The 23,390-nt window shown below is 41.3% G+C and overlaps 1 protein-coding gene across 1 annotated transcript in view; it reads right to left on the minus strand.

Annotated features, from left to right (window-relative positions):
• Positions 1-504: 504 nt before the first annotated feature.
• Positions 505-23,390, minus strand: part of LOC111148376 (neuronal regeneration related protein) — a 28,595-nt gene continuing 5,709 nt past the window's right edge. Inside the window, exons 3-4 of the mRNA XM_022504880.1 lie at positions 6,532-6,609; positions 505-2,260 (exon numbers count right to left, since the gene is read on the minus strand). Coding sequence (XP_022360588.1) covers positions 2,135-2,260; positions 6,532-6,609 — 204 coding nt within the window. The 3' untranslated portion in view covers positions 505-2,134. The remainder of the gene's footprint in view (positions 2,261-6,531; positions 6,610-23,390) is intronic.

The raw sequence follows: 23,390 nt of genomic DNA on the forward strand, positions 1-23,390 counted from the left end.
GTATCTGGACGCAACCAGCCACTTCAGCAACTTGTGGTAAACCAGGTGAAGTTACGTCCTCATGGAGGAGGGAGCAGCTGCATTTCTCATGTGCAGGGAGAGGATGAACCCCCTGAATTTCTGGTTGTGGGGGTCACAGGAGACCTCTGGTGATGCCATCTCATCACGTGCTAGATCCCAGGTAGCTGGGTACATATGAACTAATGACTTAAAATCCCGCCTCAAATTCTCATCTTCCTCCAAGAGGAAGCCTTTTGTCTATGTATAAGTGCAAATATTCCCTGAAGAAGGGAGGTCTCGTATCTTTTGGAAAAAGAGTGCCACAGCCTCGCCCCTAATCTCATAGAACCTTCGGAAGGGAACACACGTGAAAGGCAGAGCTGATTCTCTCCCTTTTGATCTTTGCCCTTCGGTCTCCACTGGGGGCTCTGAGAACAAGTGAACTAGCACAAACCAGTGAAAGCATTCAGAAGTAGGCCTCTCCAATGATGAGCCAAGCCAGTTACCTTACAGCTTGCATATTTATTGAACAAATACTACTAAAATAGCTAAAATACACTGGGTACCTGTTGTGAGTGCATCAGTAAAGGTCACATTGTTACAAAAGCCTGCATTTCCAGCAGTGCACAACTGCAACTCTACATAAATGCCACAGATGCAGAATACTGTTTTCTTGCTCTATTTACACAGCTGATATACCTATTCTAACAAAGGAGGGGGCAGGAAGATGCACAAGAAACTCGGGCCAATGGGGGAGCGAGAAGAGAACGAAGAAGTGCGCTGCATGCAGCATGGGCGATAACAGTCAGACGCGGAACAGGGCAGAACACAGCCTGCCCCGTCCAAGGAAGAGCTGAAAGACAGTTATATAAAAATTAAGGTGGGCTTTCAGACTGGCTAACACAACAACAATCCGTGAGTAGATGGTATTGTCTGGTTTTATTTTTGTTTATCCATTTCATTGGGAGCAAGGACAAAAATGTAAAATCTATACCTTGCTTATCGAAATTGCTGAAGAAAAGTGCTCTGCCTTTTTTCAGGTTCTTAAAAATTTTATAAAGACCTTTTTTCCAACTTAATTTTTGGGAAAGGTGTAATTTTAGATTCTGACTCAGATGGCAAGGTTTTTTTTGTTTTGGATTATTTTTCAGAGGGCATTTGTTTGAAACGTTTGCCCTTTCTTCCCCCCCAAATACCCTTTCAAACAAAAAGAACCAAAAGAGACATCTAAAAACACCTGTGAAATTATTGCTTTTCTTTCTCTAAGCTAGGCAGGCGAGGCTACCGGAAAGAAGAGATTTGGTAAGTAAATTACAGTTTTGTGATTGCTCCCGCTACTGGGACTGCTTGTCCGTGAGTGCCATCCTGCGAGACGTGAGTCTCTCACTCTCTCTGGTAGCGTTCACTCAACCTACAACGCTGAAGAAGAAAGCCACACTGAAGACACGAGGAAAACAAGTCAATCCAGTCTAGAGAACAACATTCAGGGAAACAGAGTACCAACACCTTCTTAGAACATGGAAATAAAATATAACTCCATCAGAGCTACCTCACCAAGGAGCATGTTGAAAGTCCAAAATAGCACCATTCATCAGTGTCTCAGGTCCTGTGGCAGCATCTCGGTCACTTACCACAAGGAAACAATGAGTTTCAAACTACTTCTATACATCAAAAGAGTACATGGATAAAATATAGATATACAGACAATCGATGAACATAAACTACTAGGCTTATTACATCTAAATGGAAAAAAAAAATGGGGACTCTCAGCCTCTGCGAGAAGCCGTCGGGAGCTATGTGAGTGAAAAGGCAGGAGTGGACCGGTTGTGTGAGAGCAGAGGGAGTTTGAGTTGTGGAAGACACCGTTGTTGAGAACCAGGCCTGAAGGCCCACCTGTAAGGGTTGTAAACGTGGATTCACAGTGTGAAATTCTGAGCGGTTTCACTTGAGTCAGAATGATTAAAAACTGGTTTGATGATACCTATTTGTCCACTGTAAATTCTCTAAAGCAAGGCTCAGAGTCCCATAGTTTCTTCTTATACTTGATGATTTACACAGAAAAAAATCCCATATATGATACCATGACCTCATCAATACCCATACACCATACGCAATACAAATGGAGGTGCGACAGTTAAAAAGAGTGCAGGTGACCGATGCCTGGGGAGTGGAGTTCACCGCTGCCACGTGGAGTCAGGGAGGCGGCCTCAATCTGCTCATCCTTCTTGCGGTTCACTTCCTTTGGGACGGGAAGTCTTCCCTGAAAACCAGGTGGGGACACACACACACACACAAACACACACACACAAAGACACGTAGTCATGTTTCTGAAACCATTTGAAATTTTTTCTTCTCCCTCTTGCCTTTTATCCTTGAACTCCAGATGTTTTGCAAACAGAGTTTACATATTAAACACAGTTCACCTGAATGTAAATATTAGGTCTGTGGGGGCATGAAGTAATTAAACACTCACTGCCTTGGCTTCAGGAGAATCAAGTGCTTCTCTAATGGCTGTGCCCAGCCATGGGGGAGGCAGCATTCCCCAGAGTCAGGTTTCTGAGGACAGTTTCTAGTATGAGACAGGGCCCAACATGAGGCTGGGTAAGAGGTGCTCATTTCTCTTCAAAGCATTCAGTGACTGTGAAGGAGATGTAATTGCCTGTTTTCCAATATATAATAAAAATATTTAAAAGGAGATGGCAGCTTATACAAAGGTAACTTATGTATGGTTTATTCTCCGGTCAACTGGCCCAGTCCATGTGGGCCTGATAATCAGAACCACAAGCAGGTACCAAAGGTGGGAGTGTTTGCAGGAAAGAGGAGGACAGTGTGACACCCAGGACAGAATTTAGTGAGATCCACCTCGTTTGGCCTGGGGCTATTCTAAGTCTGTCCTCACAAATGTGAGTAAGGTGTCTCTGTTTCTGTCTAGAATAATCCAACCACATTGTGACCGATGCTCCATCAGGCACCCATGGGGAGCACCTCTTCATCATAACCAGAGAGCAAGAGGACAGGACAGGAAGCCCATTTGCTCAAGGGATGATAGGTCTTAACTTTTAACTTTACCACAACAAATACCCTGTATATCCCAATCAGATATGAAAATAGTGATTTGACAATAGTCTTATCTTTTAGCCATATCATTAATTGCTGGAGTTTTCTCAGACACATTATCCAATACGGTTTTAAAAGATTTTTTTTTCCTTTTTGCTCAGATCATATGTTCCAGTTAGACATTTACAATCTATTTTGGCTGGGTATGAATACTTGAATTAAAATAATAATCTTGCTTTGAGATCTGTAAATTATCACATCTGAATCTCTTTTTAAGAATTCAGAAGTCAGGAACTTTCAAACAACTTGAAATTGAGTAAATGTTTTCAGCAGCCACAGGATGAACTAAATGTAACAGATAATTCAGCTTTAGTAAGTCTTATTTCCTATAAATATATTTTTTAAATGTTAAACACCTGGTATGCCTAAATTTTGAGTTTAAAAATCTCAGACTTTGAGAACATACATTTTCAGGATCTATAGAAAATCCACTCAGTGTGTACTTTCATGTTCTAGTATTAGATTGTGATTTAAGTTGTTTTGGTATCACTAAATAGCAATAGGACCAAAGCAGAAAACTGAATTAAAATGTAATTCATCACTCACACACACTTAAGGACCTAGATAAACCTTTAGAATCATTATATTGGGCAGTCTTTTTCAGTTGTGCAAAAAATTTTAATCTTGAAATTTTGACATATAATCCCAAGATATAGAAAAAAAAAAAAAAAATCCACTGTGATCCGGTGGTTTTAAACTGTTTTCCTCCTCTCCCTCAACCAATTAGCCTAGTTCAAGATGTGACAAACTTGGGTTTTGGATGAATAAAAAATTCAGTGGCTGCTAATTATCACAGGCCAGGAAGGAAAATCAAAACTTTGTGTGTGATTTTACTCAGCTACACTCTGTCCATGGCTGCCCTTAAAGCGGCTTACTTCAATTCCTACATGACTAACTAGCCAGTCTCTCTGTAAGTCTCCATCTTACTATCCCCATTATTTTCATGGAAAATACAAAACAAAACCAAATGAAGATTGGGTGGGATTCTGGGTAATTTAGGGAGACATATTTCTAGGGAAAAAAAATATGAAGGATATTATTTCAGATGTGAATTTACCATTTTTACTACTTTTTCTGTTTTGAGACCACCACCCCCCAAAAAAGTTCACGTCTTCATTTATTATTCATGTTCTGAATACCTACTGTGGCTTGAATACTCAGATTTTAAAGCTACAGAGATTAAAACAGAGACAAAAATAGTCCCTGTCCATCCTGCCCTTTATTTTCTGTAGGGGAGATGCCCAGGTTAACTGGACAATGGCAAGGCAACAGTGGTAAGCCATGCGGACAGGCATGCTGCTAAAGTGCCCTGAGGGGCCAAACCTGACCAGCCAGAAAGAGCTTTGCACATCTTCCCTTTGGAGGCTGGAATTTACTAGACTTCAGTCCTTACTTCCTGTCCCTCATTTTTTGAAAAAAGAATAAAGTCTGCTCCCTCACTGAAAGAACCATACATAGGCTTCTATAGCAAGGGGAGAAGGATTTTGAAGAGGGGATACAATGTAGTCTTACTTCTTCAGAAGTTAGGCCTTATAAGAATTCAGGCAAAAATAATCCTATCTTCCTCCATCATCCAGCTCCTCATGGCTCCCAGACAACTGAGGATCAATCTAGAAGGCTGGAGCAGCAGCAACAGATGTGTCCAGTGGTTCCCCAGACTGGTTCTCCCGGATGCTTCTATAATTAAGCTACCTCAGGTTGGACGGCCCTCTCTGCTGAGAACTGTTCGAGTCTGAATCCCCCAGGTTCTCAATAATGTACCTCGGACAACATAAGATTATTTTTGTCGATTATGCAAAGATGTGCTTTTCCACAAGAAAACTTCTGGGAAGGACAAATATATTATGCTTAAAGGATTTATTCACATATGGAGAGAGAAAAGAAATTAACAGAAGACCTGAATCTCAGGGTCCATTGTGCCAACCGTGTGAAGCGTGACTCAGTGGAGGCACAGCCTAGGTCCTGGGTTGGCCTTCTAAGAAAAAGGGAGGGCTGTTGACCTCACTGAAGAACTTGCCTAGTCTTGCCACTCTGGTTGATGTCACCAGTATCAAAGCAAGGACTTCTGGATGGCTGAATGGGGCAGAAATAATGAAAACACTATACTCTTCCTTTCCCCTCCATTATCATGTCTTACCCTCAGCTGCTCAGCTGAATGATGCCCTGAGCTTCCCAATAAAGAATGCCTAGAGTTATACTACTGCTGCTGCTGGGGTGGGGGTGGGGGAGCTTCTGGAGTGCTGGCATGGAGGTGTGGGAGTGTGTGGTGGTAAAGTGGTGGTGAGATGAGGTGGGGGGGTGTGGTGGGCGGTGGTGTTGTGAGGTGGCGGTGGGGTGGTGATGGGGGTGTGCATGTGTTTTAAGTAAAGCTCCAGGACACCAGCTCGCTTCCACCCCAGCTCTACAAGATGGCACAAGTGTAGCTCAGGCAGGTCCAGAATACTTTTGTTCACCTACTTTCCTAACACTGGTTTCAACCTGGACCTTCAGAAATTCTCTAGAAGATTTAAAGTGATTTAGAATTGTTTTCTCTTAGTGCTAACTACCAGTTGACACAATCTCTCCAAATGTTGCCTGTCAGTAAAAGATAGGGAACTGCTGAAACCATTTAGTGTAAGTAAGAGTTTCTCAAACATTAAAATGTCAATAAGAGCTGGGAAAGCCTCACCAGGTGTCAATTACACTTATGAAACTTCTGAATGGAAATTTTATTTTCAGTGCACATTTTCTTAATTGCAAAATCAACAGGTCAGTGGTAAAAAGTACAGTCCTCTTCCTTAAGGTCAAATTGATATTTACCTTAACAAGCAAGTCCAAAGGAATCTATCCTAAAAACTGCTAAGTGTTGCTGTTGTTAGAAATGGTGCTAAAATCCAAAATGTAAATCTGACAAATTTTCTTAATGCAGAGAATTATCACACCTAAGATGTCAGAACAAAGAAAAGATGTTTGTAGAGAATACTTTTAAGCTTAAAAATTAAAAGAAAGAAAAATAATAGTTCATGTTATTCATGTTATTTCTTGGGTGATTTCATCAGACATTTAGGCACTATTACCAGACAAAAGTGTCATCATTTTGTACTTTTAAGATATCTTTTAGTTTAATCATACTTGAACAAAGTAAAAACCTGTAAAATGTGCATTTGATAAATTGATTCCGTGATTCTTAAATGAAAATCTGCTTTGAACTTGTCAAAAAGAAAGATAATGTGAACCTTAAGAATCATAGGACTTTAGGACATATATGTATCTGTAGTACATATGTACTATATATTATTTGTAAGATCATTACAGTATCACGTTATTAGATTCTTATTGTAGACTAAATGGATATTAAAATAAAAAAGAACTGATTTTTTTAGTTGGCTTTTTTAACCAAAACATTTTTAACAAAATGGTAGCTAGGGATCTTACCTTAGGAAGCCTTCCCTCCATTTCCTTATTTGGAAATGGTTCTTGACTGACCCAGACAGAGAGCTCTGGGTAATAAACCTACAGAGACATAAAAGCACACATATTCAGATTAAAAACAGCATCCACTCTGAAACCACATGGGGTCAACTTCATGAGCTCAATCCTCAGTGTCACTTCTTTCCTGATTACAACTTAGAGCAGTGGGAAAGCCCTTCACCTCTTTCAGACAGTTAGTGTGCATCCAGATGTATAGCACCCAGGGGAGTTCTGGCTCAGGGTCTTCTAGGACTAAGTCCAACAGAACAAAGATGTCAATCAGTGTTACCTTCAGCACTCGAAGTGGCAGCCTCCTGAAGTGACTGGCTGAGCAAACTAAGGCACTGGGGAGGCCTAACTTTAAAAGCAACCTATGGTAAGTATACTTACAATCCTCCATGTTTATAAGATAAACGTGCCACACACCCATGCAACTCTGTGAGGGTTTATCCCAATAATCGATTAAAAGGCTCAACATTATGTGCAAAGCATAAGGAGGACAGGAACAAGCAGCCTGCATTCTCCCCAGGTCCACATGGCCACTGGCGATGCTCTATCCCATGTCTGAATGTAGCCAAGTGTCAGAAGCAGGGAGATGGGTGGCATTGCCATGAACTATCAGAGGATAACAGCTGATGAATCTGGGGGTGGGGCCATGCAGGACAAGGGGGAGAGCCCGGAGTGGAACTGAGTAATTCTTCGTTAAGTGTATACAAAGGGTTATTAGCATAAGAAAGTTGCAGACCAGCTGTTCTCCATCTCCAGGAAAGACAAGAGTAGGGGGTTAGGAATTAAATTACAACATGGATTTAGGTCAGCTATAAGGAAGGACTTGGCATAAGAATCGCTAAATTACTGAAAGAATTTAGAGAGGAAAACTGTGAAATCTCCTTTAAGAAATTTAGAAACAGAATCTAACAACCATCTGCCAGAGTTAATTCACATTTGATACAGCCCTGCTTGAAGGGAGGGGAGGAAATTAGATAAGATTCCCTCCAGATCTGATTCACTAAATGCTCTAAATAAGTCTCACATTCAACAATATGAAGAATCACATCTCATTAATAGGTTAACAAACGGGCTTGACGACGTTTTTGTTTTTGGAAGCCACAGATGTGGGAGCCTAGTCATGAGGCAACTGCAGTGTCCACTGTCCTGGTCAGTCCACTTGGTCAGGGGGACTGAGCTAGGCAATGTGGATGGTTGTGTTGGTTCTTCAGGATAGTCGAACAGCAGCTGTCTTTGCTTTACCCCAGTAACGTTACAGCACATCCCAGGTTAGCAAGCAGCTCTGCATACACTAATTACATCCTGATAATAAACTTAAGTCTTACCATTTCAGAGATAAGAAAACAGAAACTCAGGTCACCAACTTGTCCAAAGCCACACAGGGAGAACAGGATAGGACTTGAACTGAAACCAGATTTCCAGAGTCTCAACTTCCCACTATCCTGATGCCCTCAAATCACCCCAGAATGCAAATTGCCTACCACCTCTCTCAAAATTACACCAGTCCACAGACACCACACACTTCTATCTTACATATTTGAGAGCTCATTCTGTAAGAACAGAAGTCTGACTTCAGACTGGGTCTGCTTTCTGGGCCATGTGGTTTCCCCAACCTGAACCTCCTTCAGCCTTCCCCTCCGAATTCCACCATCTGCCTTGTTTGGGACAAACAAGTCACCCATAACATACCTTTGAACTGGGAATGGGTGAAGAAAAAGAAATTGCCATCTAAAATATACAGCTTTTTTTAAAGCTTAAAACAAAGTTAAAGCATACTAAATCCCACTTTGTGCTTGATTTAAGGAGATCCCAACTGGGATCAACTATAGATTCACTTGATATAAAATTCACTTAACATAAATAAATTTCTACATTACTACTTTTAAGAGCAGTACAAATTTTAAATATTATACATATTAGCAAGAAATAAAGCTCTGTTGTAAATAAATGATAAAAATACATGTAAAAACTTAGGTGCGTGGACACAGTGAAAAGAAACATCAAGTAAATGTTTTATCTTTGTTCTTGAGCTTTTCTGTGATAGTCTATTTTAACAAAATGTCACTGCTTTAGCATTTAACTTCCAGGTTCAAAGCATCACTACAAAAGCCACCCAAGTCCAATCTGCAGGGAAAAAAAGCTAGCCTCAGAAATCATTATACGTATTATTGTTACAATTTGTTTTCCCAAGAACTTTCTTTTTTTTTTTTTTCCTTAAGAAAAACAGTGATTTATTTATTTATTTATTTATTTTGCCAAAGAACTCAGGAACATGGGTATCTGATAGCAAAACTCACAACTAAAGAAACTTGTTACCCTTTCCCAATTTGTTCTTTTGAAACATAATTTAGCCACAGATTGACCAAGGGCACTTCTAATTAGGCACTTTTTAGTGTCTGAATCATCAAGTAGTCATGGTATACTTTAGGAAAAATAAATGTCCCTTTGGCCGTGTGGTAAATTCTTCCAGTCTCCTTCAGAATCAGAATTTGAAGCCAAAAATGGCAGGGATAGAAGCATCTGTTACATCCTTAAATCTTGCTTGGTTGGTCTCTAAGAACTCAGCATATCCCTGGATATAGCATCTGAAGGGGATGTTTAAACTTTTTTTTTTGGATTTGGAAAAAGTTGGTAGATTATTGGAAATATATACTACCTCCATTACAGCTTTGTTCGTTCTTTTACTTGTGGTGTTTTGAGACTCTAAAGTGAAGGACTTAAGAGAAAAAAATCTATGACAAACATTACCCTTGCTCTCAGATACTTCAGAATACCCTTGTCTAAGCATGCATTTGCCACAAGTTTTCGGGGTACCTGCAATGTGCTGGACACTGCTAGGTTCTAGGGATTACGAGAAATACAGTCCCTGCCTTCTTGGAGCACAAAAGATCATTTTATAAAAGTGTGTTCTGTGGGCTAAATTGTACATTCCCCACATACAAAATTCGTATGTCAGAATCTTAATCCCCAGTTAGATTGTACATATATTTAGAGATAGGGTCTTTAAAGAGGTTATTAAGTTAAAATGAGGTCATGAGTGGAAACCCTAACCCAGTACGACTGGTGTCTTTATAAGGAGGAAAGGACACACACAGAGGAAAGGCCACATGAGGACACAGGGAGAAGACGACCATCTACAAGCCAAGAAAAGAGCCTCAGAGGAAACCAACCCTGCTGACACCTTGACTTCACAGTACCAGACTCCAGAATTGTGGGAAAACAAAGTTCTGTTGTTTAAAAGCCACCTAATCAGTGGTACCTTGTTTTGACAGCCCAGGCAAATTAATTATGTGCTTTAAATGAAATTTTAAAAAAAAGGAATGTATAGGTTATGTCAAATATAATAGCTGTTGGAAAATGTATCAACAGACTAAAAAAAAAAAAAAAAAAAACAAAAAACATTCAGCAAGCCATCCAGCAGTGCTGTCAAGAGAAGAAATGGGGGGTGGCAGTGAGCCGATCTGGGAGGGCATGTGATGGCTAGCAGATGCAAGCCAACGAAGACAGTGGGTTGAGGGTCAGGGCATCATGAGCTCCATGTGGGAAAGACCCTACGGCCAGGAGGTCACGCTGCAGCTCTTAGCGGCCATCCAAGCAGCAGCACAAATGCGGCCCCACAGCTGCTCTACCCCATCTTTTGGCTCAGTTCAGAATATCAGGAGCTGCCAGTGGCCCTAGGATTGGGGTTTTTGAGTACTGATCAAACATGGGTCAGAAAACAGAGAAGTCGATCTGTCTTCCTGAAGTCCACCTGTTCTTGCTTGGACCCTAAACTTGTTCATTCATTTTGGTACTAGTCAGCTGATGGCTACGTGATGACACATGGCTTAAACTTACTCCAGTTCATTCCATTTTCTGGATTCAAGACTGTGTTCCCCCATGAAGACCAACTTAATTAACTGTTTCTTTTTTAAACTTACTGAGTTCTCTATTGGTTTGGTGACGTGCATCTCAGCTACGCAAGCGTTCCAGATAATACGAATGGCGCTACCTCAAAACTACTGCTCTGTTACACAAGCAAACCAAACTATGGCTTAATCCTCACAACAGAAGATTGTGTCCTGTTAACAAGAAGATACATATTCTGTTAAAACTGTCTTCCATATAGACAATAATTGTTTGCTCTTGCTCAGGTAAAATCTTCAGAACCCCCTGGAATACTATTGTTCTTGAAGTTAGGAATCACAGAAACAAGCTATATCCTCAACAATGAACACATGAGTGTTTGAGAAAATACACTGGGAAGGGAACGGTTTTAAATTGAAGAACATGCAAAAGTTTTGCTTGAATTCTGGGAAAGGCTAAGGGTTTATGCTTGTCACTGAATATATTAGTTAATGCATCTTTTTTTACAGTGCTGCGTTATCTCGCTGACGGCTAAGTTTAAAAACAACAGAACTGACAAAATGAACCACACTGGCTTAAGCACGCTAATAATGATAGATATGTATTCAGATATCCATGAGCAACTCTTCGGTAAAACCAATTTTATGCTTTTATTAAATATATTTAAACCCACTATATATTTCAATACAGTTTTATGGTGAAAATGTGCTCTTGCTTACTGATTCTTTTCCATGGATGTGATGTTTGGGTATTTAAGTTTCAATGGTCTGTCCTATAAGTTGAGAAATGAAATGCTCATGGTTTCACCTTTGTAAATCTCCTTTCTTTCTTTCTTTCTTGGCTTTACTCTCTGGATAATGCATTATGAAAAAAAAACCTTCATTTTTTTAAGTCCATAAGGTAATAAGCTTGCCAGTAATTACTACTTGATAGCCAAATTTGAAAAATAAAATAGGGAAATCAGAGGCCACTCCTGCAAAATCCTAAAACCGTGCAAACTGGGTTATCACTTAACTTCTTTTTGAAACCTCTCCTAAGCTTTTCATTTAAAAACTTGAAGAATGTTTCCCAGTAGTATGGTCCACACACCGAATCTAACAAATTGACATGTCTTCTGTCACTTTGATACAGCATGTAAAATTCTAATTGTAGCTGTTTATAACCTGTTTCTACCTGTATTTTTCTCTGGAAAGCAGAGTAATTGTCAGTTGATGCCCAAGTTGGCAAACACTCTGGTTTGGGAATAAATTTGTATTTTTTCTTTGTTCATTTACTGTCTTTCTCAATCATCTTTGTTGATCTCCTTTGTTAAAGGAGAACAATCCCCAAATCAGGGCTGTGGCTTTCTTCAGAGCCCAAACACATATGTATATGCTGCTTAGTTAACTGGGTAACATACCTTCTTAGAAACCTGCCATGAAGATGCTGCATGGCTTGGTTGTTAGTGACCATAATTATAATATTATTTTCTATCCTTGGTGGAGTTCTGTGTGCTTGAGGAATGCACACACATGGCCCTTTTATGACTTAACAAGGACAGGTGTCCACCCCCTGCAATTAGGAAAACAGAGCAGGGCAGCAGGTGTCCAACCTGCATAATTAATTCTTCTAACAACAAAGGAGCATATTTCATAATCTCTCTGCCAATTAAACTGAGTGTGTGTGTGTGCATGTGTACATGTTCTATTCCACCTAATTGGCCGGGAGGTCATGAAAGCTGGTAGTGTATTACAAGGAGAATTTATATGCATATACCTGTACTTCGTTTCTGCAAATACCCTTTGAAGTGGTGCTATTAAGAATCTCCCTCTAAAGCGACTCTGCTCCCAGGTGTTGCTGGCCATGTGAGAGGGCAGAATGTAAAGTGAAACCATAAATGAGTTGCAAGGATCATTTTCTCTGAACAGCATTACATCAAAGATTAGATGGTGCCAAAAGATGATGCACTGAGCTCTCTCTCTAGAGACCTAGTCTTAGCAATCTGCCTAACCCTGCGAGTGCTGACTGGAGCTGGAGCACACCGCCGAGGAAATGCACTGCCCCTAGAAGACAAAAAAGATAACAGTACAGAACCCCAGTCCATTCAGATAATGTATCTAACCTCTGCCCGCTCGGGAAAGCAGAGTGTCACTCGGTGCCTGAATTGGCAAACATTCTGGTTTGGGCACTAAAAGAAACAAGCAGCCACCTAAATACATCCACCCTCACACACGCACGCATGCACAAGCTGGACGCTTACGGACCCCTTACGGACACCTGACCGTCACACCCAGCTGTAAATGCCCTCCCGCTGGAAAGGAGACCGTGGCCTTTTAGGGCGCTGATCGATTACAACACCTGCTGACACACTCAGCTTTTCCAAGGCCTGACAAGTTCTTAACCCAAAGAAATGGGGGAAGGGGAGACAACTGTGGTTCAAGGAGGAAGAGGATGGTATCCCACCAACTGCTTGAGCCCACCGGCATTTGCTTTGCTTCGGGTGCACGGGTCCACTATGGGCACAGAAAATGTCCACCTTTTATTGACACACAGCACAATGTGTTCCTGCCAACGTTTCCTGTCAGGCAGGCCGGTGGTTGGTAATTCTCCGTTTTGTGAGCTGAGGTATCTGAAACAAGCCGTGTCGACTTTAATAGCAGAATCCTGTAAATTCACTCTGCTTGCCGTGAAGCCATCTTGAGAGGCCGCTGATGAATATGTGGGAACCTGACAGCTGTGGGATTTTATTTCTAGATTTCAAGGAGGCAGAGAAAGGAAAAGGAAATCTCGCTGGCAACAAAGCGAAAGTGTTTACATGTGAAATTAATCGTCAGCACAAAGAGCTTTCCCAGTTCCACAGTATAATATGCTGCTGGTTTGGCTGCTGAGTCTTTAAAAATTTGATTTCTAAGAATAATAGCAAAGACTTTCAGGAGGAGCAACAAATCAAGTCAGGAGCAAGCCACAGGAGGTTAACATCATTATCCAGCCTTGCATTTTCGCCACTCTGAGACTGTTCGGTGACCTGTCAGGGCTTTGGCAGTGCCTGGTTCAAGGCAGGGTGCAGTGGCAGCTGGCGGACACGGTCGGCTGCGGACACGTGCATGGTACAAACTCCTCCTCCCACCCCAGCCTCATTCCTTTCCAAAAGGAACCTGCTCAGCACAAAGCAATCCACCTAAAGACTCCATAAATCCAAAAAAGGGAGTTACTGATCGAGGAATTCTCAGATTTCTGCCAAGGCACCCTCCCCTGGGCTGGAGGTCAGCCTGGTACAATAATCAGAGCCAAACTGCGGACTGGACTCTAGGAATGAAGTTGAACGCTTCAAATCTTGACTTTTAGTGGACAATTTTCCTTTTCGGTGATGAAGACAAAACAAAGTACAAACAGCTGATAACAGCTCAAAGTAAACCAGAGGAAAAAGTAAAAGAACAAAGCTTGGAAACAAAATTCATAAGAGATATCTAAGAAGAGATTTTCCAGACAAAGGGAAAAAATAAAGCAGCTTTTTAAAGCTCTGGTTTGAGATAAAGCAGTTTGTGAATGAACAATAAGAAAGTAAAGGCCACAAAAGATATTTGCTCTTTTCAGCAGAAAAAAACAACAAAAAAACCAGCTTTTGTTAACTAGCAGCAGAAAAAAAAAAATTAAAAAAAAAAGCCCCTCAGGCATTTAAGCATGGCATAAGCTTTTCCTTGGCCCTATGACCTCAACAAATATGTTAATAAAATTTTTTACCTCCCTGGAGTGGAACCAGAGTAAATATTTACTTAACACATTGAGTTTCTAAGTCTGGACCACCTTATTCCCTAATAGAACTTGGTTTTCACTTGTAATTAAGAAATTAGAAACACTACATTTTGCAATGTTTCTCCTACTTTTAAGGTGAAAGAAGAGAAAGGAAGTTGGCGGGGGAGAGAGCTAGAGAAAAAAGAAAACTATATTGTGCCCTGTACAACAAACTGTGCTCGTGAATTTCCCGAACAAAAGTCTCTGCCACAAATGAGGGTAATGCTGCCGACATGCTTTCCAGTACAAGACATCAGAGTTAGCAGGACTTCTTCCGAGCACATTCCAAGGTTAATAGGAAACATCTAGACTTGCTTTTTTTTTTTTTAATTTTTTAAATTTATTTTCAGCGTAACAGTATTCATTGTTTTTGCACCACACCCAGTGCTCCACGCAATCCGTGCCCTCTCCAATACCCACCACCTGGTTCCCCCAACCTCCCACCCGCCGCCCCTTCAGACCCCTCAGATTGTTTTTCAGAGTCCATAGTCTCTCATGGTTCACCTCCCCTTCCAATTTCCCTCAACTCCCTTCTCCCTCTCTAACTCCCCTTGTCCTCCATGCTATTTGTTATGCTCCACAAATAAGTGAAACCATATGATAGACTTGCTTTTATTAGCTGGTTTAAATAATTTTAGGTATGCTAGGTTTCACCTTCAAATAACTAAGAAGTCTGATTTCTACTAAGAATGCCATTTTTCCTTTCTTCTTGTCCTAAAGTATGTGCTACTCATTAAAATCTTAGGAAGATTTTCACCAACATAGAAGAAAAAGTCCTCAAATATCAGTTTATTTTGTTAAAGTCGTCAATCAAAAGGTAGTAAGGTTTTTTTGTTTTGTTTTTATCTAGACATAATGATTTGGTATTTTTCTTGGTCTGGGTGGAGGATGAGATAGCCAGTTGCTTTTGAGGAGTTTGTGGACATCTCAAAGCATTTCTGTGGCTGACATGTTCAAGACTGAACTTTCCAAAAAGTGCATGTTGTCCCAAAGCACACATTCCCAAAGAAACTGTCCACTCTCTCCATCAGCGTGCCCTCTCCTACTGGCTCCTGCAGACCGGCCCCACCGTCCCAACCCAGCACTGAGCAAAAGTCATTTACGGCTCCATGCGGGCCCAATCCTGCCTTGGTCATTTAAACATGGCTATCTCTTCAACAACAAACAGCTTCATAACACATCACCAAATTTGGAGGGAAAGTCATTTCTATTGCAAGAGGATGTAATTAAAATTGGTTTAAATCAGATGCTGATTACCTTATTAAAAGTTTGGCTTTAAAAAAAAAAAAAGGAAAAATCAAGCCAGATCTGTATCCGCATGCTGTTAATAAGTGCTCAGGTCACATAGAGGCTATGAGAGGATTCCCTGTGAAAACAGGCAAAAACCTAAAAGGAAGAGAGTAAGATTGGGATGGATGTGCCCCTTTGCACCATCTGGATTTTCAACCCCACTGGAGGGTCTTGGAGGGGCGGTAGTAGGAGGGGGAGTGGACATGGTCTGATTCAGGAGGCTTCTCTCTGATGAGGGCTCAGTCAGGCAGTACTGTGGGAAGCAAATAAGCCCAAAGGGGCAGCCACCAGCCCAGGGCTGGGAGTCACCAAAGAATCAAGAATCTACAGAGCGTGAAGATAAATGCAGAAGGAAGGCCACGTTAGAGGACGCTGGGCTGTGTTCCCTCACTTACATTCTCATTGACACGAAAAGGGTAGTACTGGAAACTCAGGCCTTCCTTCCAAGCGCTGGCAGCATTCTCCAACAAGAGAATACTTAGACCTCATGTTCTTGTTTTTCTTCCCCAGTCTTTCTTCTATTGTAAACCAGTCATCAAAACTCTACTTCTCTAAAGGAAGAGGACTATAAGCAGTACATGGGAGTTGTTGGAACCCGCACACGCAGAGCATGTAAATTTGGAGACCTGCGGTTTTTGGTGGAAATGCACACACGGGTTCTTTATAATGTTTTTAGGCATGTTTCCCACATGCACTTACTGAAGCCTCACAGTGTGGCCCCAAAGATGAAATGCATCAATCTAGTGCTGCCAACAGCATCAGGCACATAAGTGGATCTGGGCCGGGTGTCCTTACCATCATTCTCCCCGTTTTACAGATGAGAATACTGAGAGAGAGCAGTCGAGGAGCCTGCCCACGATCACAAAACCCCACCTCTCCTGTCATGGAATACTATCTGTCAACGTGGCCCTTCTCCCCACTTCCCCAGAGCCACCTGGAGCGCTGCCATGAACTCCCCTGAGAGCCAGGGCCTGTTTTCCATCCCCCAAGAACCGGGCGTGTTGAGCATCTCTGCCCTCTGCCCTAGTGATGAATTTCTAACACCTACGATCAAGAGGAGTTTTCTCAAAAATATTTGCAGCTCTGCTGCCTGTGTTTCTGATAACTGGCTGCCCTTCAAAAATAACTTACCTACAAACCAGTTAGCACAGTTTGAGGGCAGACAGGGTTTGCTCTCAGTAACCATGTGTCACTAGAGTCCTCGAAGAACTGTTAGCGCAGCAGCTCTGGCTGGGTCACGTTAAGACTTTGGATCTGGTTAAACCCAAGCTACACTGGTCATCACAGTTTTGTCTTTTTTCAGTTTTCCCTGGAAGGAAATATTTGGAACAAAACTAGTATCTAGCAATCACTGCAGCTAATAACAAAGGGCATTTGCTGAGAAACCAAATTGTTTAAATATGACCTCCAAATGAACTCTCAGACAACTTCTCAGATGGCCTAGCAATGCACAGTCAAATTCAGAATAGCTTTCCCTCATCAAATGTATTTGGACCCGTGTTCACTAGAACTTTGCTTTTCAACATTTCCATTTAAAAACAAACTGCTTAAAGGAGAATTAAAATTTTATCTTTATCAATGATCTTCAAATATAGAAACCATATATAGTTGACCCTTTAACATGGGGGTTAGAGGTCCCAAGGCCCTGCACAGTCAAAGATCTGTGTATAACTTCTGACTCCCCCCAAACTTAACTATTAATAATCTAGTGTTGACCGGAAGCCTTACCAGTAAGAGAGTCAACACATCTTTCATACATGATATATATTATATACTGTATTCTCACAATAATGTCAGCCAGAGAAAAGTAAACGTTACTAAAAAATCATAAAACAAAAATACACTGACAGTACTGTATTGTATTTCTAAAAAAAATCTGCATATAAGGGGACCAGAGCGGTTCAAACCTGTGCTGCTCGAGTCAGTTCTACCACATAAAAATATAAAGTGGTCCCAATTGAGGAAAAAATAAACACATATTAGCCCAGAGAGACAGTGTATCAACTACCAAGAATAGTAATTCAGAAAGAAAAACAAATTTAACCTCATTCCATTGGGAAACTTCTAATTAATGTAAAAATGCAGATAGTTCTAAGACAAAAAATGAAAAAAGTAGAGATGGGGTAACAAGCCAATCACTAGTTATTACCATCATGAAGGTACAAAACAATAATTAACAAGGTACATAGCATTTGATCCTCCGATTATGTGTGGAGTACTGTATTCAATCACACTGAAAGATAGGGCGCCCCTCTGGCTTTCTCCGAGGGATGTAAGGGCAGCTGATCATTTTAGTAAAAATTCACATTAATAATCAGATGAATTGTTTCTATGAGGCCAAAGAGCAAGTTTAATTGAATTTCTGATTGAATTGATTGTGACAGTGTAGACAGTTAAGCTTCATATAATAAAATTAAAGTTTAAAAAACATTTTTAAAAAAAGGAAAAGGAATATGCTTAATAAAGATGAAAAGAGGTAGAGACTTGGCTTCCAGACCTTGATAACAAGATCAGAACAATTTAAGATTCTATTATCAAGAAGTGAGCAAAATATCCAAGGGCCGGGGGCATTTCCTGATGTATAATTAGACCCAAGTCTCCACAGGGCAGCATGAAATGGAGACTCAGTTATGGTCCACAGCATCTAGGCTTCAGAAACAGTCAAATCCAGGTAATTAAGTATCACAATTAAGTACAAGAGAAGGACTCAGAGAAGATGTGGGCAGAATTTCTGATGCTGGAGTAACTGAATTGGTTGGGCATATAATCTCAATTATCCAGCCAATTAATCAGAAAATATGTACTACCTACCTACTTTCCATGAAGTCTTGAGTATGTGGTAGGTAGCTTTCAATCCTAGAGAATGAACGTCTTATCAAGAGTACATCCCATTAATTCAGGCTGCAAGTGCCAGGATAGCGAACACATTTTTTCCAAAAACGTTTTTTTTTTTTTTAGAACAAAGCCACCAAATCCTGGGATGTCTATCTGGGAAAGGAGTGGGCTTATAATTAAGTCATCTTTTCAAATCTGAGTTCTCTGAAACATACAACAACTGGAAGTCCCTGATTGTGCATGTTTCAAAGAATGGTTCCATTCCCTGCACACTCCTCACCCCTTCTGCCTGTATTCAGAGTCCCCATAGCGCAGGAGGCACTAGGCTAAGTATTCAACCATGGGCTGCTACCAGACCCACACAGCACACTGAAACACTAAGACTGAGCAACTACCTGGCCAAACAAGAACAGACTTCCAGATCGTGGTCCCAATAAGCCTTCTGGGAAACTTTCACTACGATCACTTGATGAAGGGCATGAAACAGTACTTCTTGGAAAAGCACTTAATAACAATCCCTTACTTGGGTCATGTTTATTAATATCTTCGTAAGTTTTATCCAGCTAACTACTCACTCTAGCTTTTCCTTGACAGTTCTGAATGTTGGCTGCCAAAGATGCAGTATCTTCTCCTAATTTCTCCTCTTTCCTGTCCAAGGACGGGCTCTATATCCGACACTGACTTTGTCCAACAAAAGCGTCCTCAAAATGCCTGGACCCACTTTAAACACAATGACTTTTGTAGATTTTTCTCTGTTCAGCCACCGGACTGCAGTATTTTTCCCTGCTGGAAGTGTATCAAACACAGTTCAGACAGGAAGGCTGTTACCTGCCCCAGTAATCAAAGGACAGTGGTGTGTGATGGTGATCTGAGTACCGGTTGGAGTGGAGAAGGGAAAGACGCTAGAACTGGACGACCCCACCAAACGTGTGTGCACATTATGAATCTCCCTCTTGTTTTAATCACTTATTGGTATGAGTCTTTGGCTTGTATTATTACTGGCAATGACTACTCAGCTATTCTCCCTTTCTTTCCAATCAGGGGCTCTGTTTCCCAATTTTGGCTTCAACAGGGCAAACAGACCTTCCTTTCATTGGCCACGTTCTCTCATGTATCTTCTCTTTCTCCTTCTCAGACACGAGCCACATTCGTTCACATTTGTATTTTAGTCTACAAAAGTAAGGATGGATGTTGAACAAGCACGGTCGCAAATTGAGGGTTTAAGAACATCTCCAGCTAGATAATCCTAACACTTTTTAAGGCACAATGCTTAAAATGGAAAGCACTTTCAGGTAGTAACAGGCAGTGATTTTTTTTTTTTTTACGAAGATATGGTCCCCTTGGGCACCAGAGCTGGTGACGCTCTGCTGTCACGACGGCCTCAGTCAAACTGCTAATACACCATGTGTGAAACCTCTAGGGACACAGAGTTACTCCTGCACAGAGCAGCACCACACGGTCCATGTTTTGGAGGAGACATGTGACTCTACCCCAGAATGAGATTTCTCTTTGAGCAGACCATTCCAAGTGAACTTTCTGGACTCTCTTAGGACCTCCTCTGTTGAAGGACGTGTACAAGAAGGGAGCTGTTTCTGTAGTGTGCTTACATTTCATATCACTATACCCCTACCTCCCTGGTCACGGAGCCTCCTTTAATGATCGGGGAAGGGGGCTTTTCAGTAGTCAATTCAGAATCCGTCCATGCTCATCTCATTTCCTGGGCTATACGTTTTATAACCTGAGCTGTCACAATTCTACAAAGCACTGGGCGGTTATTAGCTATAAATCTCAAGGTGAGTCTCCTGGTTCTGCCCAGAAATAACAGATCTCCATGTATCCATGACTACTGACTCATTCATTTATTCCATAGACATTTATTGATCACTAAGGATACACCAATTCCTGGATAGGTACTGAAGCAGTGATCAGACTGGTTCAGAGACATCAAGGGGTCTGTTCCAAGGTCCCATTAGAACACGTCAATGAAAGTTAGGGCTTCCTTCCACTTCGTGGAAAGAGAATGCTAATGAACTTCACTAGCTGTTCGAGAGTTCCCTCTCAGTGATAAAACCTTCCCACATCTGAATTCACCATCCTAACCGTAGAGGAAAAGAAAAAAACCAAACCAAACCAAACCAAGGCATCACAGTCTAAGCTGCTACCAAAAAGAGGGTTGATGCTCATTTACCAGGGGTCAGTGTTCTTGTTTTGAGTTTCCAGTCTTGGAGGGTAGAAGAACAGATTGGCAGAAGTAAGCCAGCCAACAAGTAGAATGTTGTAAGGGTGACGCCTGTACAGAGGAGCATAAGATCATTCCTGCTGGACGTGCAGGGCTGAGTTCCACAAAGGAGCTGTCATTGACACTCAGTCTCGAAGAATACATTTATTTTGTCAGAAGGAACTTCTTTCCAGGACTAAGCAAGCAAAGACACAGGAAGGACCCATGGGGTATGTTTAGAGTAACAAGTGGCTGGTCCTTCTAGGAAAATATATTCCACTGTGGTTAGAAATAGAAGGTAAGTTTATATAATTCTTGGCATGGCTGCCCAGTCACAGAAATTAAACTTCTGAAGGTCTAAACACAGAAATTAAAAATAAATTATTTGGAAGTATGAGGTGAGAATAGGCATAAAGAATTCAAGGAACCATGCTTACCTACGTTACTTTTACCAAGAGAATTGGGTAAGTCCAGCCACATCTGAAAGGACTAAAAGAGCTAGTGGAATCACTTCACATTGAAAATCTCAAGGCTGATGTATTCTAAGCTAGGAGTCTGTGCTGTATCGAGAAGAAATTCCAGAAAAGTCCTTCTCAGTCTTGGCTTTCCCCAACTTCTGTTTATCCTGTGATGAGATTCCCTTCTCACTAGACTATTGACTAACTTAGTAACAGCCTGCAGGACCTCAAACTATAAACAATTTTATGATGATGATGTCAGTGTTGGCTTGAATTTTGAGTAAGTATGTCTGGCCAATCAGGAAGAAGTGGAGAGAGAGAACCAACTGGGTCCATGTGGTTGCAACTGATTAGCACATGGCTACACCCAGTTAGCCTCACAGAAGGGAAGTGTGGTGCTGGCACGGGAGCAACACCCCCTCTGGCCACATGGGCACTGACGGAGCGGCTGGGCGTGGCCAGCAGAAGTGCTGCCACCTTCTCGAGAGAAAGAGGTTAACTGTGCTCCCTTCTTCCTTCGCAATTCCTTGTAGCGAGGGGGTCTTCCTTCTCTCCACCACTCCACCCCAGCCAAGGACAGTGAGGGGCACCAACACAATAAGCTGACATCTAACCAGAAGTATGTGTAAGTCTGCGGTCTTTTCTGTTGGGCACAGTCCAAAGGCAAAGAACCTGACAGGTTGGAACCTGAGTGACAGCCCTAGGCCACCTTTAAGATGCCAGCTTGATGGTGGCTCCCTCTGACTTAGCACATCAAATCCTGACTTCTAGGTCTAGTTTGTGAGGTCTGTCCTTGACAGCAGAGAGGCCCTAAATAGGAAGGAGGACAGTCCCCACTGTATAAAAATGCACCATGCTTACTCTTGCAAGTAAGTGTATCTTTCTAATGCAATCCCTTCATCTGGAATTCACTTCTCTCTCATCTAAATCTATCCAAATATTTCTAATTCTTCATTCACCTAATAATTATTAAGGACTAGTGTTAAGCCCTAGGGATAAAAAGCTCAAGAAGGCATGGTATCTGCTCTCAAGGAGCAAAGAGTCCACTTCTAGGTTTCAAATTTAATGCCAACTCCAATCACTTATTACTGAGCTCTCTACTCAGGCTGAATAATGAGAATGAGAATCAGGCTTGATTGGCCTATCTGCCACCAGGATAGTAGGAGTTAGTGGAGGTGTGCATATTTGCTGCCTCTGGGTCTAGCTTAATTTCCACCTCCTTAAAAAAATGTTTCCTCTACCATCCCCATTCCCCAGTGTTCAATAACATCATTCTTCTGCATCTTACAATTTAGAACCAGATTATACCACCTGACATTAAGTTCATCGCACACGTTAGTCTTCCTTACATAACTAAAATACAAGTTGACCGAAGGCAGGGGCCAAGTGTGCGTCTTCCATAATGCGGGAGAACGAAGCACCGATAAAATGCTCAGAAACTACTTGTCCAGTTGGCATGGGAACAGACGTACAATCCTACAACTAACTCTTCTCATTCTCTTCAATACTTTCAGTCATGGCACCTTTGTGTTCTCAGGGTCATTTTCATAGTATCACAGAATCAAATTATACTAGAAATAAGTGAGGGCTTTGAAGTTCCAGTACTAGGGGGTCAGAGCTCCCCCCGGATCTTGGAGGGGATTCTTAGGGCTATGGGAAAAGTTGCTGTAAACTTTGAGTGCCACAGGTGGATTGAGCCCAGCATATCACCCAGCATATCACCAGGTTGATCAGAGTGTGGCTCTAACAGCTGGTCAGTGCGAACAATTGCAAGCCACTCTCTTTTGGCAAGTGGCTTTATGGCCTAACCACAAATTTGGTCTCTTGTTAATAAATCATGGAAAATAATTTACTGTGAAAACTAAAATTACATTCACTTCAACTTCCTAGCTCGTAGAAAAAGGTAAGGATACAAATTACTTCCAGATCACTAAAACTAAACATGATTCAATCATTTAGGATGAACTTTTACAAGTCCAACCCAATATTTATTGAGCTTCTAACATGTATTTAAAACTTTATTAAGCACTGCATATGAAGTTTATGAACCCTCTGGGATCCTATAAGTTATTTGGTCAACAGAAGAAATGAATATGACTCAACCAACAAATAATGTAGGACAGTATAATCTAGTGTTACACCCAGGTTAATACCAAGTCATTGCTACTAATAACTGAATTGATATTTAGAATTTAGTTGAGAGCCATGTTAATGCTTAAATCCCAAGCCATTAGAGCTGCTAATACTTGTCATGCACTAGCAGATCAATTTCAGGGTCAATGCTATTTTTTTTTAAACCACTGAGACAGAAATCCTTGAAGCTGTCCCTACCTGCAAAATATGTCTAGAAATATCTATTTCAGATAAATTTAGACCCAATAAATGGTATTTTTAGC

This window comes from Enhydra lutris, unplaced genomic scaffold, assembly GCF_002288905.1.
Source record: "Enhydra lutris kenyoni isolate GAN:26980312 unplaced genomic scaffold, ASM228890v2 scaffoldscaffold19, whole genome shotgun sequence".
Taxonomy (NCBI): Eukaryota; Metazoa; Chordata; class Mammalia; order Carnivora; family Mustelidae; genus Enhydra; species Enhydra lutris.